Here is a 21,234-nt window from a genome sequence, read left to right on the forward strand (position 1 = left end):
GCTAATTGTTTGTTGTGGGAGCCAAAGATTATAGAGCCTCCATCTTTCTTCTTCCTTTGCCTTTTTCTCCTCTTCTTTTTTTCAAGCGCCTCCTAAAGAGCGCGATTCTGTCAGAGAGACAAGAGGAAAAAGTTTGGGAATTTTCCTGAGGAATGCCAACGTAAGAGAGCCTAAATCTCCTGACAGTGACAGGAGGAGATTTTGCGCTTGGCAGCAACAACGGGACAGTCTTCGGGTTCACTTGAAGTTTTTATAAAGTAATAGATAACTTTATGGAACGTTATAGACCTTAGAGCTCTGTTTCCGGTCTCACTTTGCTATCTTACCACTTGAAATAGATTTTGGGGCAAGTGCCAATGGGCCTCAGCCACTTGCTACAAACTAGTAATCAGTATGATATGCATGAGACAAAACAGAAACCGCTGATATCTGTCCATAAAGGTGATCTAAGAATGATTTTATTTTAGATATCTGGTGGATTTTCATGTCCTTATGTATCCTTACACATCTTATCCAGATTCAATTTTACCTAAATGTCAAAATACTGCCCAGAGAAGGTCCTTGTCAACAAGGAGAAAAGTGATAACGCTTTCTGGCCTATTACCAGACCAAGTGAGCAGTTAACCTGGTTTTGCCACACATGCAGCCTTTTGATAAATTATTTGGTGTGTTGATCTGACTATTTTATTACCATACAAACGAGTAAACTCGAGCTGTTCCGAGGTTATGCGTTGCTTTCAGAGTTTTGAATTTGTTTTTCACATGCGGGGAGATAACTACAGGGGGAATAAAAGATTATTCATAGAGTGTCTGTCTATAAACCACTCTGGTTATCGCTGTCGTCTATCTTGTATTCACACGAGGTTCCTATCTCAGATACATCCTGCAGTAAATGCCTTGAATATGCCTCCTTTAACTTGGCAACCCCTTTAGGATGAACAGGCAAGTGCATTAAGCAGAGATGCCGCACCATTCTCCAAAAAATGCAAATTGGGAAGTTGTTAGTTATTTGATGTTGCTGCACGATCCACCCCCCGCCCCCGAAACATCCCTCCACTCCAGTGTTGGTGGTTGAATCGCATGCAGTCCTGAGGACAGGCAGGGCTGTTTATATGCAGGCCTGGAGCAGCAAAGACAGCACAGAGACAGATGCATGTCAGAGATAGCAGATCCCATCTCAGGCAGATGCCTCTTATCACAGGCCTGTTTGCATAATTAGGCCTTTTGATATTCACCCCCTCTGACTGACAAAAAGTATAATTGCGGTATCAAGTACGACAAAAGGTAGGCACAAAATAAACAAGTCAACATAAATAGGGAGAAAAGATGTGGTGTTATTTTTGTCCTGTGGGAAAAAAGAGGGAGGAAAAAACACCATTTTTAACTAAATCTGCTGTCAGTCACAGTCAACTGGTGTGACTCGGTGCTCACAGGCTGGTCCTGTGAATGCCTGCAAAACAGAGAGCGTGAGGCCTGATTGTAATTATGCTGGAACTAATATGCTTTTCAAAATGAGCCATTATGAGCTAATGCTGCACTGCCAAAGCCCTGTCTGTTTTTGTCCCTCTGTCTTGGATAGTTTGCAAAGGTACGGCTGATATTGAGGCCATGGGTTATGATATCAGAGACAGCCTGACTAGGATGAGTGCCACTTTACTTGATGCTAATACTGCTGACAGGTGAGATAGGGGATAAAGCACCTGCACTGCTGCAAAACCATGATTTTTTTTCCTTTTTTTATGATTTTGAAAGTAAAGTTTTAATCTTCTGGTAAAATGGTCTTTTGTTTTTGCATTGTAATTCCTTCCCCAAAGTATTATTTTATTTATATATTTTACTTCTACATAAAAGCTCTAAAATAGTTGTATTTATCAGTCCCGAGCTATCTTTTTCTTGTGCTTTTTAGCACCAACTAAACGTATCAGATGCACAAATTTGGCCAGGATTTTTAAATGCCGGGCGGGCGTGAAGTTTATTGGTAGGGTGACGTATCGTAAACCTGTAACCCCGCAGATCATGTGGTTAATTGTGCGGATTGATTGGACAGCTGTCCGTTTAATCAGGATTACTTCAGTGTCTCGGGGGTAAAGGTGGAGGACCGGAGGAGTCCGAGGGTTTGGAGGGAGAATGCGAGGAGCCCTGGAGGAGTAGGTGGGGAGGGGGTCGACATGAGGACGAGTTTTGAGGAAACGGGGTGATGAGGATCCCATCTGCCTGTGTTCTGTCTGCAAGGTCAGCAGAGGAGCATCAAGCAAGAGAGCAGGCTTTAAACCTCACAGTAACCTTAAAACTATTAACTAGCAGCTCGAGTCCTTCAAGACCAAGAGGAATGTGCTATCTAAAAGGTCTGCTCAGAATTAAAGCATCGCTGACGCAAAGTCACGCTGAGGTGAAAGGATGTGGTTCTTCACATCTGTAAGCTTCACGTGTACTATAGACCCCACCCCCACCCATCACCACCCATCACTTATTTCACTATACCAACAATAGTTCATATAATAAAAGCAAAACTCTACAAAGCAACAAACCCACATTAAAACCTTAACGAAAAATTGCTAAATACTAAATATAATAAATATGTTTGTTCTAAATAGACCTCCTATTGAATGATATAGACATGGATGTGAAACATCTCAAGAGAAAAAATACAAATATGTGTTTTTTGATGGCTTTTCAAAATAAATACATCTTAAATAAATCTTAAAAATATCATAAATAAAATCTGATTAATTTTCCCAGTTGGTAAAATACTAACTGCAAAACAGAATAATAGAAATAGGTGTATATAAAATGTATGCAGCTGATCTGCACAGTAGTACGGATGTGTTTACTTGTATCACTGACTTTTTGCCTTCTTAAACTTATCAGATCAGTCACATTTTGGGACTGTAACTTGTAATATTGTAGATCAGTGTTGTATTATCTTCAAGTCGGTCCTTAAACCCGTCTGTGCAATAACCATCTCGTTTAACCAGTGCTAATTTGAATCTTTATCAGGTATTTACTTTGACAAAGCAGAGTGCAAACCTGATTAATTCCTGTTTATTATGGGGCACAATTTTAAATCAATGTTGAGGGAAAACCTCAGAGGGCCCCTGGAGGAGAGTACACGACACTAATCGTGCCCACTGGATGCCACATAATTAGATTCTAATTGCACAATAAGCAATGAGACAAGGCATGAGTGGTTTATCAATATCCCACGAACATTTGAATGGAAATTACAGCAGTCGTATTATATAAAGGTCTAATCAGAATGTACCTTTTTTGTGCCGAACAGACCATTAAGGAATTGACCTTGACAGCCCTGCAGGGATTTTGTTCAGTCGTATTTTGTCTTTGTCTGTTCACCTTGGCAAATAAGTGAGGAGAAAAAGGAGACATGAAATTTTGATTTTAAAGTGTTTTGTATCGAAGACAGCTGAAGACGTGGCTGTTTTCTCTGTATGTACTTGTGTGTGCGTGCATGCGTGCTTGTGTTTAACTGGCATATATTCAGACCACGTTTTAATTCCTCCGCTCTTTGGATAGACTTGTCCTTTATTGCAACTCCGCTGCAATCAGCGGCGGGCTCTCTCTCACCCAAATATAGTCAGCATATAGATGAGTTTCACATCCAACCCCGTTCCCAGTTGGCTCCATACAGCGTGTGCCGTGTTCCATTTTTCCTTACTCATTACAGGCAGGGCCGCTGACCTCGTGCTTCTGGTTCATGTACGAGAGCAGATGTGTTGGCTCTGCGGGGCTTAATGACGAGCAGAAGTACAAGCTATTGTCTGCTGAGGTGCTTAGGCGTCATTTGCCTGCTAATGGGTGCTAAATGTGACAAAGATTGCCACATCAGCTTAGCGACAAAATAAAGTCAGTGAAAAAAAAACCCCACCTCGAACAAAGGGGAGGACAAGAAAATCGGTTGAGGTGGAGAAGACTTTGGTGTCTTTTTCCGAACCCCTTGAGAATGTGTCGGCTGTGGCCCCGGCGTCTCCCTGTAGGACACAGAGGTGACTTTGGAAAGTGATCCGCAGACCGCTGGGCTGGTCTCAAGTGTCGTCATGGCAAGTTATTGCCCAAATGGATGTACGCATCCTCATGAAAACCAACAAAGGGATATGTGGTGTATGTACATATTCAACTTTGTATGTTCAAGGGTGTTCTGCAGCGGAGTGAGCTTGTGCTTCAAGAATCAATCTTTATTAAAAAGGATAAGACTGAAGAATTGATTTAATGAATGCGGCCTCATGTCCTGCGGACACATGTAATCCGCAGAGAATCATTGAGCATGAGCTCAGGGGGACAAAAAATGTTCGTAGAAGACTCATAGAGTGGCCTGTAATGATAGTCTCCATATAATCCCATAATTCCTTGTTTAATTAAACTCTGGAGCTGGCCTTGAGACTCCGCCAGCTCTGTTGCTCTTTTGTTCTCACAGTTGTTATTTGGAGGCCAGGTCTGAGTATTCTTTTGTCCACTTATGTTGAAAGATTTGACTAGAGTGAGCTACGAGCGGAGATTGGAGCTGTAAAACAACAAATCAGTCGCAGGCGAGACACTCAGGTGAGCAGCATAGTTTTTCATTCGAGCTGAATGGCAAAGGGCCTCTGTCAGAGGCGGAAATCTCTTCATGCACCCTCTTCTTCAGTATCTCTCTTTATTTTCCCTCTCCCACACTTTCTGGACTGTGCGTGATGCAATCCAACTAGGCCTGGAGCAACACTGGCACATCACGCACCCTTGTCAATGTCTCAATGAGGAAATTATGAAAATATGAATTTTATGACATGAAATGAAAAGGGCCATGTAGTTTGAATAGACATGCAGAGGAGGTGAAAATGATGCAATTTTCTAAATTCAGTTATAATGGTAATGTGCAATGGTAATGCATATTTGCTGTCAAAAATTTCCCTGTCGGCCTGGATTGTACGGCTTTGTGCTGTATCTATATTCCTCGAGCAAAAATTCAGCTTAGTTGAATGCCTAAAAAGTAATGTAAAATGTGTTCTAATTCATTTAATGACAGCAGATGGAAACACATGGGACTGAATGGTTTTGGTGTGATATTGTGTTCTATTTTATACGTTTTGGCTGCACTGTGTATGAGCAGTGTGCCCTGGGCCAATGACAGAGAAAAGCAGGGTGAGGAGCAGCAAGGTGGCCTGTGCAGATTAACCCCTCTACCCACCAACACCCCACTCCCCCTCAGCTCTCTGCATTCACAGCCTCTGGGGCCCCTCTCAGAGGCAGGATTGTATATCAGGGGCTCTTCTATATTAAATAAATATCCACAGATTAAGATAATATTCTCCCAGTTGTATACTGAGAGAAAAGTAGCTGTCATTTGAATCCACTGTGTTGCCAGTCCCCCACTCTTGAGACTACAAAAGAGGCTCTTTTAGAATCCATTTAATGCTGAGTTTATGATAAGTTTCAACCCATATTTGCGGCTATTTCCCCCCCTCACTACTCAGTATATTCACATAAAAGGCTTCTTAGCTTGTTTTCATTTAGTGGCCCTCTGTCCTTTCCTTTTCCCCTCAGGTAACCGGACAGATGATGGTTCAGATGTCGATTCTGAGCCCGACTTGCCTCTTAAAAGGAAGCAGAGGCGCAGCCGCACCACTTTCACCGCCGAGCAGCTGGAAGAGCTGGAGAAGGCTTTCGAAAGGACGCATTATCCTGACATCTACACCAGAGAGGAGCTGGCTCAGAGGACGAAACTTACAGAGGCCAGAGTACAGGTTAGACAAGCAGTGCCAGTACTCGGACTGATAAGCATGCACACTGTGATGTAGTCAGACTGCATGAAAACGCATTTCCGCTGGTGCTCGGCTGTGAAGTTTGGATCATTTTGAGACCCCTTTGTCTGAGACATCAGTACACAGCAAACATCGCTTTCCAGTTAGCTCTGAGAACATGCAGCAAACCTTGTTACACTGTGTTTAGTAAAAAAAAAAAAAAATGAAAGAGTTCCAGTGATTTTTGATGCTGCAAACATCCACCTATGAAATCTTAAAGGTTAATTTACATGAAAAATTAGCAGCAAAGTGCTCAGTAGTTTATTTGTAATTTAGGTACATTGCTCCTTTAAGAAGCGCATGTGTAATTGAGGTTTAGCTATGCTTTGTGCAAAAACCCATCAGTGCTGAAAATCACTGAGGCCTAGCTCATACAGAAGACTTAAGGGATTCTGTGTTGCATAAATGCTAACATCTAACTAAAGCAACAACTAAAGATACTGCAAAGAGCAATATCTTTTCCCCAAAACCTAACATTTGCCTTCTTTTACCCATGGTACTGGTGTACACATCCATCAGGGCCATATTGCCCCTTTTTGTCATACTTCACTGTTGCATGTAAGGAAGCTTGCTGTCTACCATTATCTTTCATGTTCAAGTACTTTGACAGAGATACTCCCCTCCTTCGCACCTCAGATCCGGGGACCTGTCCTACAGCCTGAGTGCCCTGCAGTTGTATGTAAGCTTGAAGAAAGATATGTACAGTAGAGTTATAGCAGCAGCTGTTCTACCAAAGACTGAGGGAGAGAGAAAAAAAGGGAGAGGAGAGAAAGGGAATGCATTCCTGATGGATTTCTCATTTCGGCCTTTGGCCAGGATCTCATCCCATCACTTTCAAGCTCGCCGCTGCTTGTAAAACCCACCACATATCACACAGGGCTCTTCAGCCTCTCTGGGGACCCTATGCTCCGACAACAACATTAATCAATCAACTGCTAGTAAAAAAGAAAAAGGGTCTGGGGCACCCCTCTCCTCTTACCACAGTCATTCACACTACCCTAACCCCTCCAACTCCTCACTGCATGCTAACTGTGCATCACACTCCAAACATGCAATTGGGTAACTGATTCCACACATGTCTTTGTCCATCTTGAAACCCCCCAACAAGGATGTCCAATATGTCTGAGTGTGTAATGCCTCACTCAGGGAAAGAGAAATGTATCTCACCGCTGTTACAAGGCAATATATTTGAGCGTTGTTTTTTTTTAAAGTGTAAGAAGCGACAAGACAAGATAGTTATTTTATTGATTTAAAAATAGCATTCAATTTTGCATTTTGATCGGACAAATATAGCCACACAAACTAAGCAAACCTTATGACAGAGGTGATATAAGTATATACATCTTTGTAGTGCACTTCAAAGTCATCAGGGAGCGTGGTCCCTCTTTGGGTTTAAAAGAAAAATTCAAGCGTGACTTAATGTGTATCTCATGTAAACATGAGAGCAGGAGAAAAAGAACATGAAGCGACTGCTGCCTCTCTGCTGTTAGATAATAGACTTAAATGATGTCATGTGAAAACCTGAGGAATTTGAGACATGGCTATAATTTGTTAATGCTGTTTTGCTCATAATCTAATTCTTTAAGGCTTTGAAAGTCTCAAAAGGTCAACTTAAACTTAATTTTCTGAGAAGGTTACAAAGAAAGGGACTCTGGTAGCCAAAATATATTAATGCCCAAAGTTGCCCTACAGTGTGACGAGCATGTTTCAAGGATTGTGGTTCTAAGAATTTTCTGATAGTTTTATCTCTGTGTTTCCCCAAATATATCTCGGGGTTTGTTCTTAATGACTACTGGAGATGCCACATAAACATTTCAGCATTTAGACAGTGAGAGAGAATAGAAGCTAAATATGAAAGGATGTTGTTTAAATGTAAATTTGCCAGCTTGTGCATGTGAGTGCTATTTGTATCACTTGGTTCGGGAAATTTCCACCAGCTGGGCTTACATATAGGTGCCCAAATGGCCCATCACAGGGCAGAAGAGAGGAGACCCTTTGGCCTGAGAGAAAAGCCTCTCCAGCACAGCTGCAATGACGTATGTTCCAGATGTCGTTCAGAGACTTAACCGGTGTTTGGGGCTGAGAAACTGTCCGTAGGAAGGGGGGTGTTGGAGGAGGCTCATAGACTCATATTTTAACTCGTATGTGTGTCAGCTGTCACGGCTCGCTGTTATCCATTTGTCATTAAACACAGCGATAATGTGAAAAGCAGTTTTTAGGTTCGGTGCAGAGGTAAAAGCACTCGTGCGGCAAGCACCTCTGCAAACATGGCCGCGCTGGCGCTCAGCAGCCAGAGCTCAAAGCCGTGTTGTAAATTAAACCGCTTGATTCTCGCTGAAGTGATGAGTGTTTGGCTTAGCGCTGACTCACAACCCAAACTCGTAAACAGAGCTAACTCCCTTGTGTCTGCCCTCGCCTGCCATTTTAAGACCCCTTCACCATCTATCTTTATCAACCTCGCTGTCCCTTTCAGCAGAGCTACCAGCACTCCCTTACCACCCCGAGCCCTGCAGTGGTTTTATCACCCCAACTGACAAATTGTGGGATATGATCCATATCTCTCAGCAATTAGTTCCAGCCTGTCTCAGTAGGAGGGGACACTGCCAAGTCTACCTTCACTATATCCTCCACTGATGCAGTATGCTCTGCCACTTTCCATCTGATAACCCCTCAGTTTTAACAGGAGCAGGCAGCAAAGCCATTCCAGGAGAGCAGCGCTTGTGTTTGCTCCCTGTGTTGAGGAGTGGACCAGGATGGGGAGAGCTGCGCAGGCCTCCGTAAATCAGCTCTAGCAAATGAAGCAAATTACATTCCCCTCTATTTAGACTGAAGTTTCCAAAGAGACTGACTCCAGAGTGTCGGCTGAGGCTCATCATCTCAGCGTGCGGCTGCTGGCTAGCTTTCCCGAATCTGTCACATAGGTCCCCTTTCATTACCAATAAACATTCTGCATGTAGCTATTATAGGTAGTGGAATCTAATAAGGTATAAGCATTGCTTTTACGAAGTGTGCAAATCAATTTGGTAAAAAGTTTCTCTCTTTATCTGTGGCTCACGCTGACCTGGTGGTGCATGCAGCGAGCAACAGGGAAACAGGCCTCGGTGGAGTCTGTTTGCCGGGCCGGCCTCTGCATCTGTACGTCACAGAGCAGTGTAGCTGAATTCAGACTAATGCTGATTCAAACGTTCCAAATAGCTGGTGAAAATATAATCTTAATGTCAAAAGGTGATACACAGTTCCCTGACTTTTAGGTCGTCATTGAGTTTCAGCAGAAAAGGCACGATGGATCGACTGTTGCCACAAAATCCAACGGGCAACTACATTCCCGCCAGTACGGGTTTATTTTTCATAAAGGAATAAATAGGATTTGTGTAGATTGTACGGGAGAAATTGTTGCAATGCATCAGTGTGAATGTTCTAACAGTTTCTTATTATTAGAATTTAAATGACTTTGGTACAGTGCTTCTGTACTCCTGATACTTATCAAGCTAATCCCACTCTCCTCACAAATTCACACTCCTAGCTACTTTAATTAGCATAGTGCCAGTCTGGAAGGCAGGCAGGGAGGGAATGAGAGAGAGGGAAGTGGGGAGTGGGGGGTGAAGAAGAAGAAGAGGGGAAGGCGAGAGGAGGGGAGGTGTGAGGGAGGAGGTGAGGGGGGTATTGCGTGGTGTGAGACAGAAGAGGATTTGTGTGTTGAAGCTGGTTGCATCACCCCTCTGTGTTTTCTGTGGATATGAAGTCAGCAGCACATTTTGTTTTGTCATTATCTCGGCTCTTGGTATTCATCTACCGAATGGTGCAAATTGGCTCCTGAAAGGCGTCACACATTCAGTACTTGTCTTTGACAAAATAATTCATGGAGGATTGTATAAATGGAGAATCCTGAAATATGAGTGATCCTATTTAAGAGAAACAACACTGACAGGTTTTTACTGCAGTGCAGTGTCACGCCTTTACAGTGTTAGTGTGAGTGTGCGCGCGCGTGTGTCATCACCGATCGGCGATAAGAAAACGCCAAATGCCACTTGATCGCTGGGAGTCGATTCTGCTGGCTGAGGGTGAATGGAAGATTACATGCAGCGAAGAGATGCATGCAGCTAAACACAGACACGAGACTTAAACTGTCCTGCTCCTTGTCGTATTTGCAGGGGTTTTTTGTTTTTTGTTTGAGGTGTTTCAGGTTTGCATCTACGGCCTCTACTCTGGTTGCACTCGACAACAATCTTCACTCCCAATGTTGAGTTTTAGATCTCCTCTTTTCGCCCTTCCTCCCAAAACTTCCTCCATAAAGATCCAGAGCTGCTGTGCAGGCCTATCCAAGTGCACTAGATGCAAAAAACAGTTTAGTACGTGAAAAACAAAGCACAAGTGAGCCATTGGAATTCAACTGCACATTTGTAGGTAGATAGGGAGTCATGGAGAAGTGCTGCAGCTCTCTGTACTGCAGAGAATTAAACCGGATTGGGGATAGCAGAGGAGAATCTGTGGTCCAAGGTGACTTTGTGATCAGGTTCCAGAGCGCAGCCTCAAATCCTCAGCTTCAGGCTGTGTGTTAGTCAGTGTGAGAGTGGATGTGTGCATGTATAAGACTGTGCAAGTAATGTATGCATGTGTGTGATAGTGTACAGGCTCTTGAATACATGTTTATCCCAGTCTGTGCTAAGAGCCCAGTGATTGCTGGAGAAAGCCATTCAGTCTGTGATGCATGCTCATCTTCCGTCCAATATGTTAAACATTGCATCCACTGTTTGTGCATGTTGACAGAGCTGCAGCCTGTATGGTAGTCTGCAAAACTTTCACTGTTGAAATTCTCAGAGTACTGCAGATTTCAATAAATCATGATGATATTCCAGAGTTTTCTCTGTGTGAGACTTTCCAGCAGCTGGAACAAGATGAGAAATGATTGAGATCAGACCCCTGTGCCGCAGAAATAGCTTTTCCATAGTAGCATGATAGATGAAATGTATATACTAAATTATTTAACTGAACATTTGCACTAAACTAAATTTGCACAAACTTTGTATGTCAGATGTTTTCAACAAATGTTCACAATTAGGTTTAATAAAAAAACAGTAGTTTGAAGTAAAATATATAAATATATAGGCAAAGTTAACAATAGGAGGCTGTGAATATGTATCTGTGAAAAAGGAAAATGGTGAAAGCAAAAAGTGACTTCAGTGTTTTAAGCGTTTTTGTGGCTACCATGATGGAACAGCTCCTTCCTAAGCTCAGATGACAAAGGGAGAAGGAAGTTAAAGTGAACATAAAAGACGAGTGGGGTGAGTCGATGAGGTCGGAGGTGAAGTGGCACTGCGGGGTGGGGTGAACGGGAGTGTGTGGAAGGAAGGGGTGTACCCCCCCGTGTCCTCCTCCCCTGAGCCTAGGCAGCTGTTTGTCTGGCCCAGTTGGAGCTTAGTTCAGACTTTGGACCACGCTCCACTACATCCCAATAGCAGAAATTTCCCGAAAGCCACACACACCACATTTGTTTTGGAATAGCTGATTGAGGGATTCAGACGTAGTCTTCAGGAGCAATCGGGCTTGAGATAAAGATTTCCTGTTGGTTTTCCACCTGCATAATTGAGGTTTGCCCTTTTCTCAAGTGCCGACACAGTCATCGCCTGTTGCATCTTATTTTCTTTCTCCTAAGCACTCGCTACTAAACTGAGTAATAGTCAAAATAAAAGAAAGGAAAAGAAAAGAAAAACACCAGAGGCAGTGAATGTGTTTGAAAAGAAGCACATTCAAATTAAGATCTCCGACGGGCTGAGATCCCTTGTAGCCTCTACAAGTTTATATGTATGTTTGTGTGTACAAAAAGAGGCAGCCCCCAAAAAGCAGTGAGTATGTCGCTGTGTAAGTCCCCTTGAAAGTGTCCCTCTTTAAGACCTGTTTAAAAGGGACGCCCCCTCTTTGTGTCCACTGTTCTCTGTGGCGTATGGAGGGGCTTTTGTCCCCTTCTTTCATGTGCTCTCACAATAGCCCTGGCCGTTTGAAACACAACAGTAGATGAACTGCGCTGACAGTGTATTAAACTCTGATGAATTGCCTGTGCGAGGCATAGATCAATGTCCTTCAACCCTTAGCACACAGTGAAACCCGGGCCTTGTCTTGGTTAAATGGAACAGGTTGCAGGATCTTTTCAAAAGGGCTTGATTATATTCATGTTTTGTTGAAGCAGAAGCCTTTTTAAAGTGTGTAAATCTTTGCCGTTCCAGAGGGTCCAATTTTTCCCCCCCTTTCATTCAGGGAAGTGACATTGTCTGTCTGCGCTTCAGTAGCGCTGCTCATTTTGCGAGCATTTTTGCTGTTTGTAGCCTTAGAACTTCGCGTTTCGACTCTGAAGTTAAAACCTGTTTTTTTTCCCCTTTAAAAACAACCACACAGCCACACTGAAACAGAACAATAGCTATGAACAAGTTAACTGTGCTTCCAGAAATGGGGAAAATGGGCCTCCCTCAAAGCATGCAGCAGCTTCACAAACATACTCGAGGTGTGTGATGCGGAGCTTAGTGACCTACCTCTGACCTTTAAACGACTCCTTCCTTCTGAAGTGGACTTAGGGCAGCCTGTTTACATAGATCACAGCCTCAACCACTTAAGAAAGACAGGGACCACACTACTGAGCTCCTACAGCACCAGCAACAACACTCACGCCAACCAGCAGATTAATTGCAGGTGGCAGGAGCCGGCGGACTCCACTGAGAGTCTAAACAGACTCTCGTTAAAAACAGACGACGCTGAAAACAACAGCTGAAAATGAATCAAATCAAATCCTGTGAGCCATTTGGATTCATGCCTTTTACAATATCTGGTTTATTCCCGCAGGTCTGGTTCAGCAACAGGCGGGCTCGGTGGCGCAAACAGGCCGGGGCCAATCAGCTAGCTGCCTTCAACCACCTTCTTCCTGGAGGATTCCCACCCACGGGGATGCCAACTTTACCCACATACCAGCTACCAGAGTCCAGCTACCCCAGCACCACACTATCGCAGGGTGAGGTTGACACAGCATCCAGCCAAAATATACTCTATGTTCTGTTCTCGGAGTGTAATCAAATTTAGGTAAATATTGCATTAGTCCTGCTTATTTGTGGTATGCCATCCATATTTTTTGTGGTAATAGTGTCATAAATTATGTCTGAATCATGTGCAGCATATAAGAACCATGCAGCGAGCAGTTATCTTTACAATCACATCTTTGTCACAGTGGGACAAAAATAAGGGTTGTATTATGAGCAAAGGTCATTTCTGTCCTTTACGCTTTTCCTTTGTAAAGCTGCATTTCTACTTGCCAAAGAATACACAGGCAGGACACTTAATGTGTGACTTATGACTGACTGAGCTCAAACTGTGAGGCCTCTGTGAGGATTCCGGGTGGGCCTCAGCCCAGATTTTAAGAAAATTTTAAGAAATTTCCCTGATTTGTTCTCACCTGTGCTCATGTGTTGTTGTTTTTTTATGTCAGAGGGCAGCAGTACATTGCACAGGCCCCAACCCTTGCCTCCATCCTCCATGCATCAGGGAGGTCTGAGTGCTGACAGCAGCTCTGCTTACGGTCTGTCGTCCAATCGCCACAGCTTCTCCAGCTACTCTGACACATTCATGAGCCCCTCAGCATCCAGCAACCACATGAACCCCGTTGGCAACGGGCTCTCCCCGCAGGTCAGTCCAGTGAACTTTCATCACTTGTCTGCATATTCCCACATAGGTGGCGTTCACACTCTTTAGTGTACCAAAGTCCCTCCTCCCCCTCCTCCTCTCGCACTTCAGAATATGTAATTGTATTTGACTGCAAATTAAAATTCAGAAACAGCGTGTTCAGCAAAATAACTGCCAGTGTGGGCTTTTATGTTCATGTTCCAAAGCCCTGGATTTATTTTAGCTACTCTAAATTGCTACATTTGTAAAACAATTGGATTAACATCAACAAATTAAAATTCATCTTGATAGCACCGCAAGTACTCAAGCTGCTCCAAACAGCGGTTTCGACTTTCCTGGGACATCTAAATCCTGCACAGCACAGAGAGAGAACACATGCAGATGAAATAATTAGCTAAAGCTTATAAATGTATACCCATAATCTTCTTCACGTAATTGTCTGCAGCTGGAGGACTCCAGTGCTATGTGTGATTTTGTTCATGTCTTTACGACGCGATTTACAAGCATCTCTGAGAAGGGTTGCACATGCTTCCCTGTAAGTTCACCTTGCTGCTCACTTTACCTCCTTTTTTAATATTACGGGGACCACCTTGGGTTTCCCTTTGAAATAAAAAAGGACCATCCCCACCCATTCTCCTTTTGCCATCTCAAAGCATGTGGCTAAATGTGCACATTTGTTTGCCTTCTTCTCTCTAAATTGCTGGATTTCAGATGTTTAACCTCTTTGGACTCCTCCATTAATGAGCGTTTAAATAGGACACTGTGGTAAGGGTTGAGCTTTAAGTAGCAGAGAATGAAAAATGATTTGTATTGATGCAAATCGTGTGTACGGAGTGAATTATACACAATTACCCATCAATACTGGCCAGTCTTGCCCACCCTCACCAACAAGATGTGGTTAACAGGCAGAAAATAAGATTGAAATGGTGTGTAAAGAGTTGAAAATGAATTTCAATGCTGCATTTGTCCACAATTACCCCGTCGTTCACACATGTTTTATTGGGAGTTTTTTTTTTCCTTTTTTTTTTCTTCCAATATTTCTCAAAGCAGATTGGAAACATTCTTGGTATTACCCTCTTTCTTCAGAGAAGAAAGAATTAAGGATTGTGTGACAAAAAAGAGATTTTCTCTCCTTCTGGAGCGACGGAGGATAACATGGAGGCTCACAGCGTGTTTGATTGTTAATCGTGGCACAGAGGCTTTAACTGCTAATGCTCTCACTGCAAACCTGCAGAAAAACACCAGGAACATGGAGTCTTTTTTTTTTTTTTTTCATTAATGGCTCTCTAATACTGGCGTGGGGTACACTGCCGCTTTCTCTCCTTCTCTTCGTAGACATTCCAGAATGTGTTGGGATATTAAACATTTCCTGTCATAGTGAGGATTAGGACAGGAGCCTTTGGGCAACTGTGCAGCCTGGATTTTCAGTATTCAATTACTCTATCGACATGGTTTGACAAAAGTCTTTGTATAAAACAACCTAAAATAAACTTTATTTGTTTATTGTCCTTTTTTTTTTAGATTTATTTCATTATTTTTGAAGTTAAACTGTGTGCGTTTTCAGCTTTCATGTGTGGGGGAGTTTCCATATGTATATGGTGTGGATGTTTTGGCTGCGCAGTAGTTTGCACCACACTGAAGAATGATGTGTGGCATTCCTATCAGTCTCTCAGCGTGGACATGAATGCTCCCACTGACAGCAGAATCAGAGTTCACTCCCTGGTGCAGCATCCCGCTGTGCTGGGCAGCTCCTATCTGTCCCCCCTCTCACTTCGCAAGCTCGTCACAGAAAACTCACGACACAGAAAATTCACAGAACAAACAACCACTTTAACATCTCAGAGTCGGAGAGGGCTTTGTCTTCTCCTTGCATTTAACCGAATTTCAATCAAACGACGGCTGGGTTTCATCTTTGGAAATTATCGGCACGCGTTCCACACCTCGCTGTTTATTTTTCGTGTTATTTTTTTTTATTCCCCTGTTTTTTCTCCTCCTTTCCTGTAATTGAAAAAAAAAATCAACACAAAGAGACTCTCTATCGAGATGGAAATGAGAATATGATATTGTAAGTTACACACGGCATCTGTTTGCTCGAGATATGCTTGTGCATTGGAATGTGCAAGCTATTTCTTCAAGTGCCTGGCATTGATGGCCTCGCGGTTGCTGTAAAGATTGACAAAAATTCTCTGATTCGCAGTAAATGGGCTGCGGTGGCGAGGTGCCAAGTCTGTAATGGAATCCTGCAGCGTTCAGCAGTCCCGACAGGAGCTCGCGTCCATCCCAATCCCATAACCTATCCCGACAGCACACATTTTCCCATTACAGGCAGTGGAAAAGCCATCCACACTCAAACTGGTTGCTGTCATTGTGGGATATACAGCGTGTTTGGCTGGTTGAGGGAGGCAGTATATTTAGGGGTCATGGGAGTGAAGCTGTGCATGGCTGGGCAATAGGTATGAAACCAGAAGTGTGTTTTGTTGTTGGCCTTGTTTCATTTAGCAGCACAGCAGGTGTTGGAAAAAGGTACAGGCAAGGGCATCGAGGTTAGGCATTTCAGCCATCCTTACCTGAAGATTTAAGCTTGACGCCTGCTTTTTCTCTCTGGTCTTTTTTTCATTTTTAATATTCCATTTGAAGTAGACCTCTTGACCTTTCATCGCCACGATGAATTTTGCACATGTAAAAAACAAACAAACGAGCAAATTGGCGTTCTTTCAGCTGAAGAGGTGCACTTTAACAGGCAATCATCTCTCAAGCATGCAGCACATTTTCAACAAATCCCAGTAATATGATGCTGCAAGATACTTTTCAAATGATTCTTTGAAGCAGCATTCATGGCCATTGCATTTGCGTGAAACCATTTGGGCTGAATTCCTCATTATTGCATGACAGGGACACCTGCTGGGAGAGGAAAGAAAACAACGGCACTTGCTGAAGCCCAGCGAAAGGAGCTCAGTGGCAGAATTTCTAGAAATATAGAGGAGGAGGGGGGAAAAGGGAACGGGAAGCATTTCTCTTGTTGAATCAAAGTGGGAAATGCATGCAGGGCCTGTTGTAGGGTGTCCTTATGATAAGGAGACGTGATAGGGAAAGTGGGAAGTCTGTGAGCTGGATAGGTATGGTGGATAGAGATTTTATTGCTGTTTTGATGAAGGAAGTTCACAAAGTTTTGTGAGGAACTTTTTTTTTCTGTTTTGCAGTTTTATGAAAGTGTTGTGTGTTTTGGAATGACAAGGATGTGTGTCTGTGTGTATTTGAGGAGGGCCTTTGGGCTGTGTGAGTGGGCCGGGCCTCCACACACACGCACACACACACGTACATGGGATCAGAGGCAGAGCGGCTCTCACCCCTGCCTCCCTTTGATCTGTGTCCCCAGGCCTGCCTGCCCGCGCGGCGCTGCACCGTACCACGCACGCTGACACCATGCTCACCAGCGACTCCCCACAACTGTCTGAGAGAGATAAGCCAGGGGAGACTCCAAACTGTGCTGCTGCTCTTCCATTAGCTAGCGCAGACGCTTCTTTTAAAAATGGGATGAATTATTTTTAAGAAGCAAGCTCTGCCGTTGCCAAAAAAAAAAAATGGAGAGGGGAAAATGTACGGAACAATCTGGAGCTCTGGCTTCATTCCGCCTCCCTCCCTGACTTCTAACAAGACATTCTGCACCTGAATACCAATGAGAGGGGGAGATTCATGTAGTCCCCCACATTATTAAAACTTGGGCATTAAGCCTCTCACCGGGCACTGTGTCAGCTGGCAGGCTCCACTGACAACAAATCAAAGGGGATGAGCACATAGCCTGCATTCATAGCTCAGCCACTCGCAGAGCAAGTGGGGGAATACATACTGGTTAATTAGAACTCCCATTAAAACAAATACTGTTTCAATTTGGCAAGTATAAAAAAAGATGTAAGAGGCTTTCAGAAAAAAGAGACCTGCTGTCGGCAGTTGCCAAGAAAATCCAGGGACTGTAAATCATATCCACTGGCTATACTGTTTCTGCACAGATTATTAGTGTTTGCTGTTGTTTTGCAACACTTTTGAACTCTGAGGAAAGATTTTCTGTCAGCGACACCGAAGACGTACCTCTGCGTGCGCTGGCCTTCTGCTTTGTGACAATACATCTTGTTTTTGTTTTCACCGCTTGCAGACGAGTGTGACGTGACTAATAATTTTCTTGCTCAGCTTAAACTTGATGCTTTGTGACAAAAAAAAATGCTGTATAAGGAGCCACCTTTGCAGCATGCATGCAAACCTCGTTTTTTTCCCCCTTGCAGCAGAGACAGTGCTTTAGCTCTCTAGCCCCTGTTTATCTGAGCCATTTGTTGCTCTCTCCATCTTTCAGTCTCTTGAGCAGCCATGTGCTGCCATTTTCTCTTACGTTCCAAAATATCTTTGGTTGGAGCTTGGTGTATTCATAATCTATTTTTCACCTACCAACCTTCCTTCTCTCCGCTTGGCTTTTTGTCATCCAGCGATGCCTTGCCAATAGTGCTTTGCTCTCTCCCTCTCCCTCTCTCTTTCTCTCTCCCCACCTTCCGCTCTTGCTCCAACTCTCTCCCCTGGAGAGGCAGCTCTTCTCCCTACGCCCAGATGAAAGGCTATGGCGGACAATAAAAATGCTATTTAAATGCAAGGGTGTTTGTGTGCGGGTGAGAGATATTTCCTGCTGAAAGTGAGCTGCTGCATCCTGATAAATAGTAAATATAAGGGAATGTGATTTACATTTATCTTGCAGAGGCAGCCAATATGAATTTCAGTAAATCCTAGAAGATGGGGATTTAAGGAGGAAAAATGACTGAGACTGATTCACATGCTGTGTGTCCCACGCAGTTGAAATGCCTATAAGGTGGAGAGCGGCACTGCCTTTATGAAAGTATAGGCACAAATATCGATCCTATCTAAAATAGTCACATGCTCATCTGGCGGGGATTTCCTTCCTCATACACAGACAATTTGAAGGTTACTTGTATCATCATAATGATAATAATAGTCATAATGTAATAATGTCTGCAGTAACAGCCTGCTTCACAGGTGAAGTGTCTGTGAGGCATATGCTGGGTGACCTGTCTCTTCGGGGTGAAGGGTCAGGGTTCAGGGGGTCATGGGATGGCTTGAGAAGAAGGAAGGCTACTTTGCTGTGAACCTGCCCCGCTAGCCAGAGGTTTGGGATGTTGTCTAGCTGCATGTGGTTCCTTTTAGTTCCAGATGCCACTCTGACAGGTGCATGGCTGTGATTAATACTAGCTGACTTTTTTTCCCTCTCACCCATTCTGTCCGTCCTTCTTTCTGTTTCTTTCTCCCTGTCCCTCATTGGTTTATTGGCTCTCTCTCACTCTCTCTCTCTGTCCTCTAACCTTCATCGTCGTGGGCTCATTCTCGTGACCCCTTTGCAGAGTTTATACCGTGCTTCCAGCTTTCACAAGGGGGGATCACAAAGAAAAGGAAAAACTTACTAAAAATAAGCTTCATTGCGTGTGCATCTCTGTCTCTCACTCCCTTCTACATCCAGACAATAAGATGAAAATATGGGAGGTAGTTGGGTCCTCAGCTGGTTGTCTCATGCAGCAGCTCGCCCCTTTCAGTCTCCAGCTGAGAGCTATTTCACTATTTATTTACATGTAATTATGGCTATGAGGTGCAGATATTAACACTGTCAAGAACAATTTGACCTGACATTTTTCACTAGACCTGGCCCCTGCTGTTTTCAGCAAACAACCCCCACTCCTCCCCCCTCCTCTTCTTCTTCCTCCCTCTTCGTTTTTCTCCTTTCTCCCTCGATCAGCCTTGCTTCTTGCTTCTCTCACACACACACACACACACGCCCTGCCTTGCTGAAACCACTCTCCTGGAATCAGAAAATCTGCCGTTTAATTTAGAAGAGGCGTTGGAGCAAGGTGCGGCGAGCTGAAGTCTGTGTGCATGTGTGTGCCCGCTTAGAAGGGGCCTCTCTTGTTCCCAGTGGCTGAATCCATCCCATAGTTACTCAAGCATATCACTAGCAGAGAATAGAGGATTGCTCCCCACACGTTCTCCAATTGCAGCCCAATAGACGGTATATTAACCTCTGGTTAGTGCGGGGCCAAGTTTATAGCTTATGCTGTGGGATGTTTAAGAGGGGAGTGGGGTGGGGGTCCTTTTTCCAACTTGAGCAGCTGTGCTTTCTGGAACGCTAAGGCCGCTATGAGCATTTAGCTTAATGGAAATTTGCAGTAACAGAGAGGGAGCAGGTCTAGCCTTTAAAATAAATATGAAGTTTATTCCACTTCCGCTCATTTAAGCTTCCTTTGGTACGTGTGAACAGCTTCATGGAGCGCAGAGGGGAGACGCACAGGCGCAGAATGGCTAACATGTTGTGAGGAGTGACAGCTTGTTCCAGTGCCCGCTAATCGTCCTCATCTGTGCCTGACATGTCAATGCCCACATTCTGTCAGTGCCAATCAGCCACTTAATTGAACACAATTAGCACCCCACCACAACCCCCCATTTGCATTACATTCTTCAAAGGCCCATTTCTCTCCCTCCAGCACCAACCCCCCCACCACCACCACCACCATTCTACCTCTCACTCTGCTTCTGTCTCTTCATCCTGTGGCACTAGTGGAAGACACTTTTCAGTTTTTATGAATGTGCCGCGGCCAATTAACGCAGTGGCATGCAGGCCTGAGCCCGTCATCTGCTGCCTGCCACCATCCTGGCTTTCTGCTGCGGCCCCACACCACCCCTCGCGCCACCTCCACCGTGACCAAAACGCTTTAATTCAATTTATGCAATCACTGTTATTTTTAAATAGTCATTTTGTCTGCTCAGATGAGGGGCCTTACTGCCCGCTGGGCCGGCCTTCTCATGTGAGGGATGGGGGGAAGGGCGGGACGCTGTGTGAGCAGGAGTCGACTGACTTGGAGGGGGGAGTCACTGATATTTTCATTTGTTATTTATTTCCTTCATTTTTTTTTGTTTGGTTTCATGTTAAGTGTTTGATTAGGATTTTAAAAGATTTAAATCAAGTTTTCATGTAACATTTAATGAGCTAACATAAGAAGTCTGTCTGTTCTTTGTGTCTTTCTATGTATTAAATACGCACATTTCTATATAGTTAAGGTTTTATTTCATATTTTGACTGTTTCCAAAGTCAGACACTTTCCAGACTTCTGGGCTACAGAAATAAACACTATTCTCTTCCTGTAATCACACCCCGAGGACTGGCCTTCAAATATTGATCTGAAATTCAGTGTCATCACTGTGGATCTTTAATCGTTCTTTGCTGGAGCGAGTATCAGCCAGGCAGATCTGCTAAGGTGCACAATGTTATTCTGCACTACTCAGATAACTTACAGACATTTGGAGTGCTCATTTTTCCCTGTCTGCCCCAGTGACCTCTGCCTAACTTAAAGGTACATCTTGGGGGCATTTTGATTTGGGCAGAACGGGGAGGTATCGGTGACAGAGGAACTAATCCAGTATTGCGCAGATTAAGAGTATTTGTGGAGCGGGGTGTGTTGGCGCTGGCGCTGGGAATGGAACAGAAGGGGCTCCTATCAGCTCTCCAGGCAGGCTAGCCCTCAGGCCAGTGCAGTCCTACAGGAGTCTTTGTACTTCCCAAAGCCTCCACTCTCCTCTCGCTCACGCTATATCACTCTCTCTGCTGCCCCCCTCGCCTTCTTTCTATAGGCTATCATATTCTCAGCACTCCATTTCCTCACTTTACACTTGTGAATTGGTGTTGTTTTAATCCAGTGCAAGGGTGCATTCTTCTTATTATCAGGTGCAGCAGGGACGA

General features: G+C 44.0%; 1 protein-coding gene across 3 annotated transcripts in view; it reads left to right on the forward strand.

The window, feature by feature from the left end:
- The window catches only part of pax7a (paired box 7a), a 43,482-nt gene that overhangs the window by 15,278 nt on the left and 6,970 nt on the right, over positions 1 to 21,234 (forward strand). For all 3 annotated transcript variants that reach the window (XM_005724638.2, XM_005724639.2, XM_013908558.1), the window contains exons 5-7: positions 5,536 to 5,735; positions 12,624 to 12,789; positions 13,261 to 13,457. In XM_005724638.2, coding sequence (XP_005724695.1) covers positions 5,536 to 5,735; positions 12,624 to 12,789; positions 13,261 to 13,457 — 563 coding nt within the window. The remainder of the gene's footprint in view (positions 1 to 5,535; positions 5,736 to 12,623; positions 12,790 to 13,260; positions 13,458 to 21,234) is intronic.

The sequence above is a fragment of the Pundamilia nyererei genome, unplaced genomic scaffold, assembly GCF_000239375.1.
Source record: "Pundamilia nyererei isolate P.nyererei 1_Seehausen unplaced genomic scaffold, PunNye1.0 scaffold00012, whole genome shotgun sequence".
Taxonomy (NCBI): Eukaryota; Metazoa; Chordata; class Actinopteri; order Cichliformes; family Cichlidae; genus Pundamilia; species Pundamilia nyererei.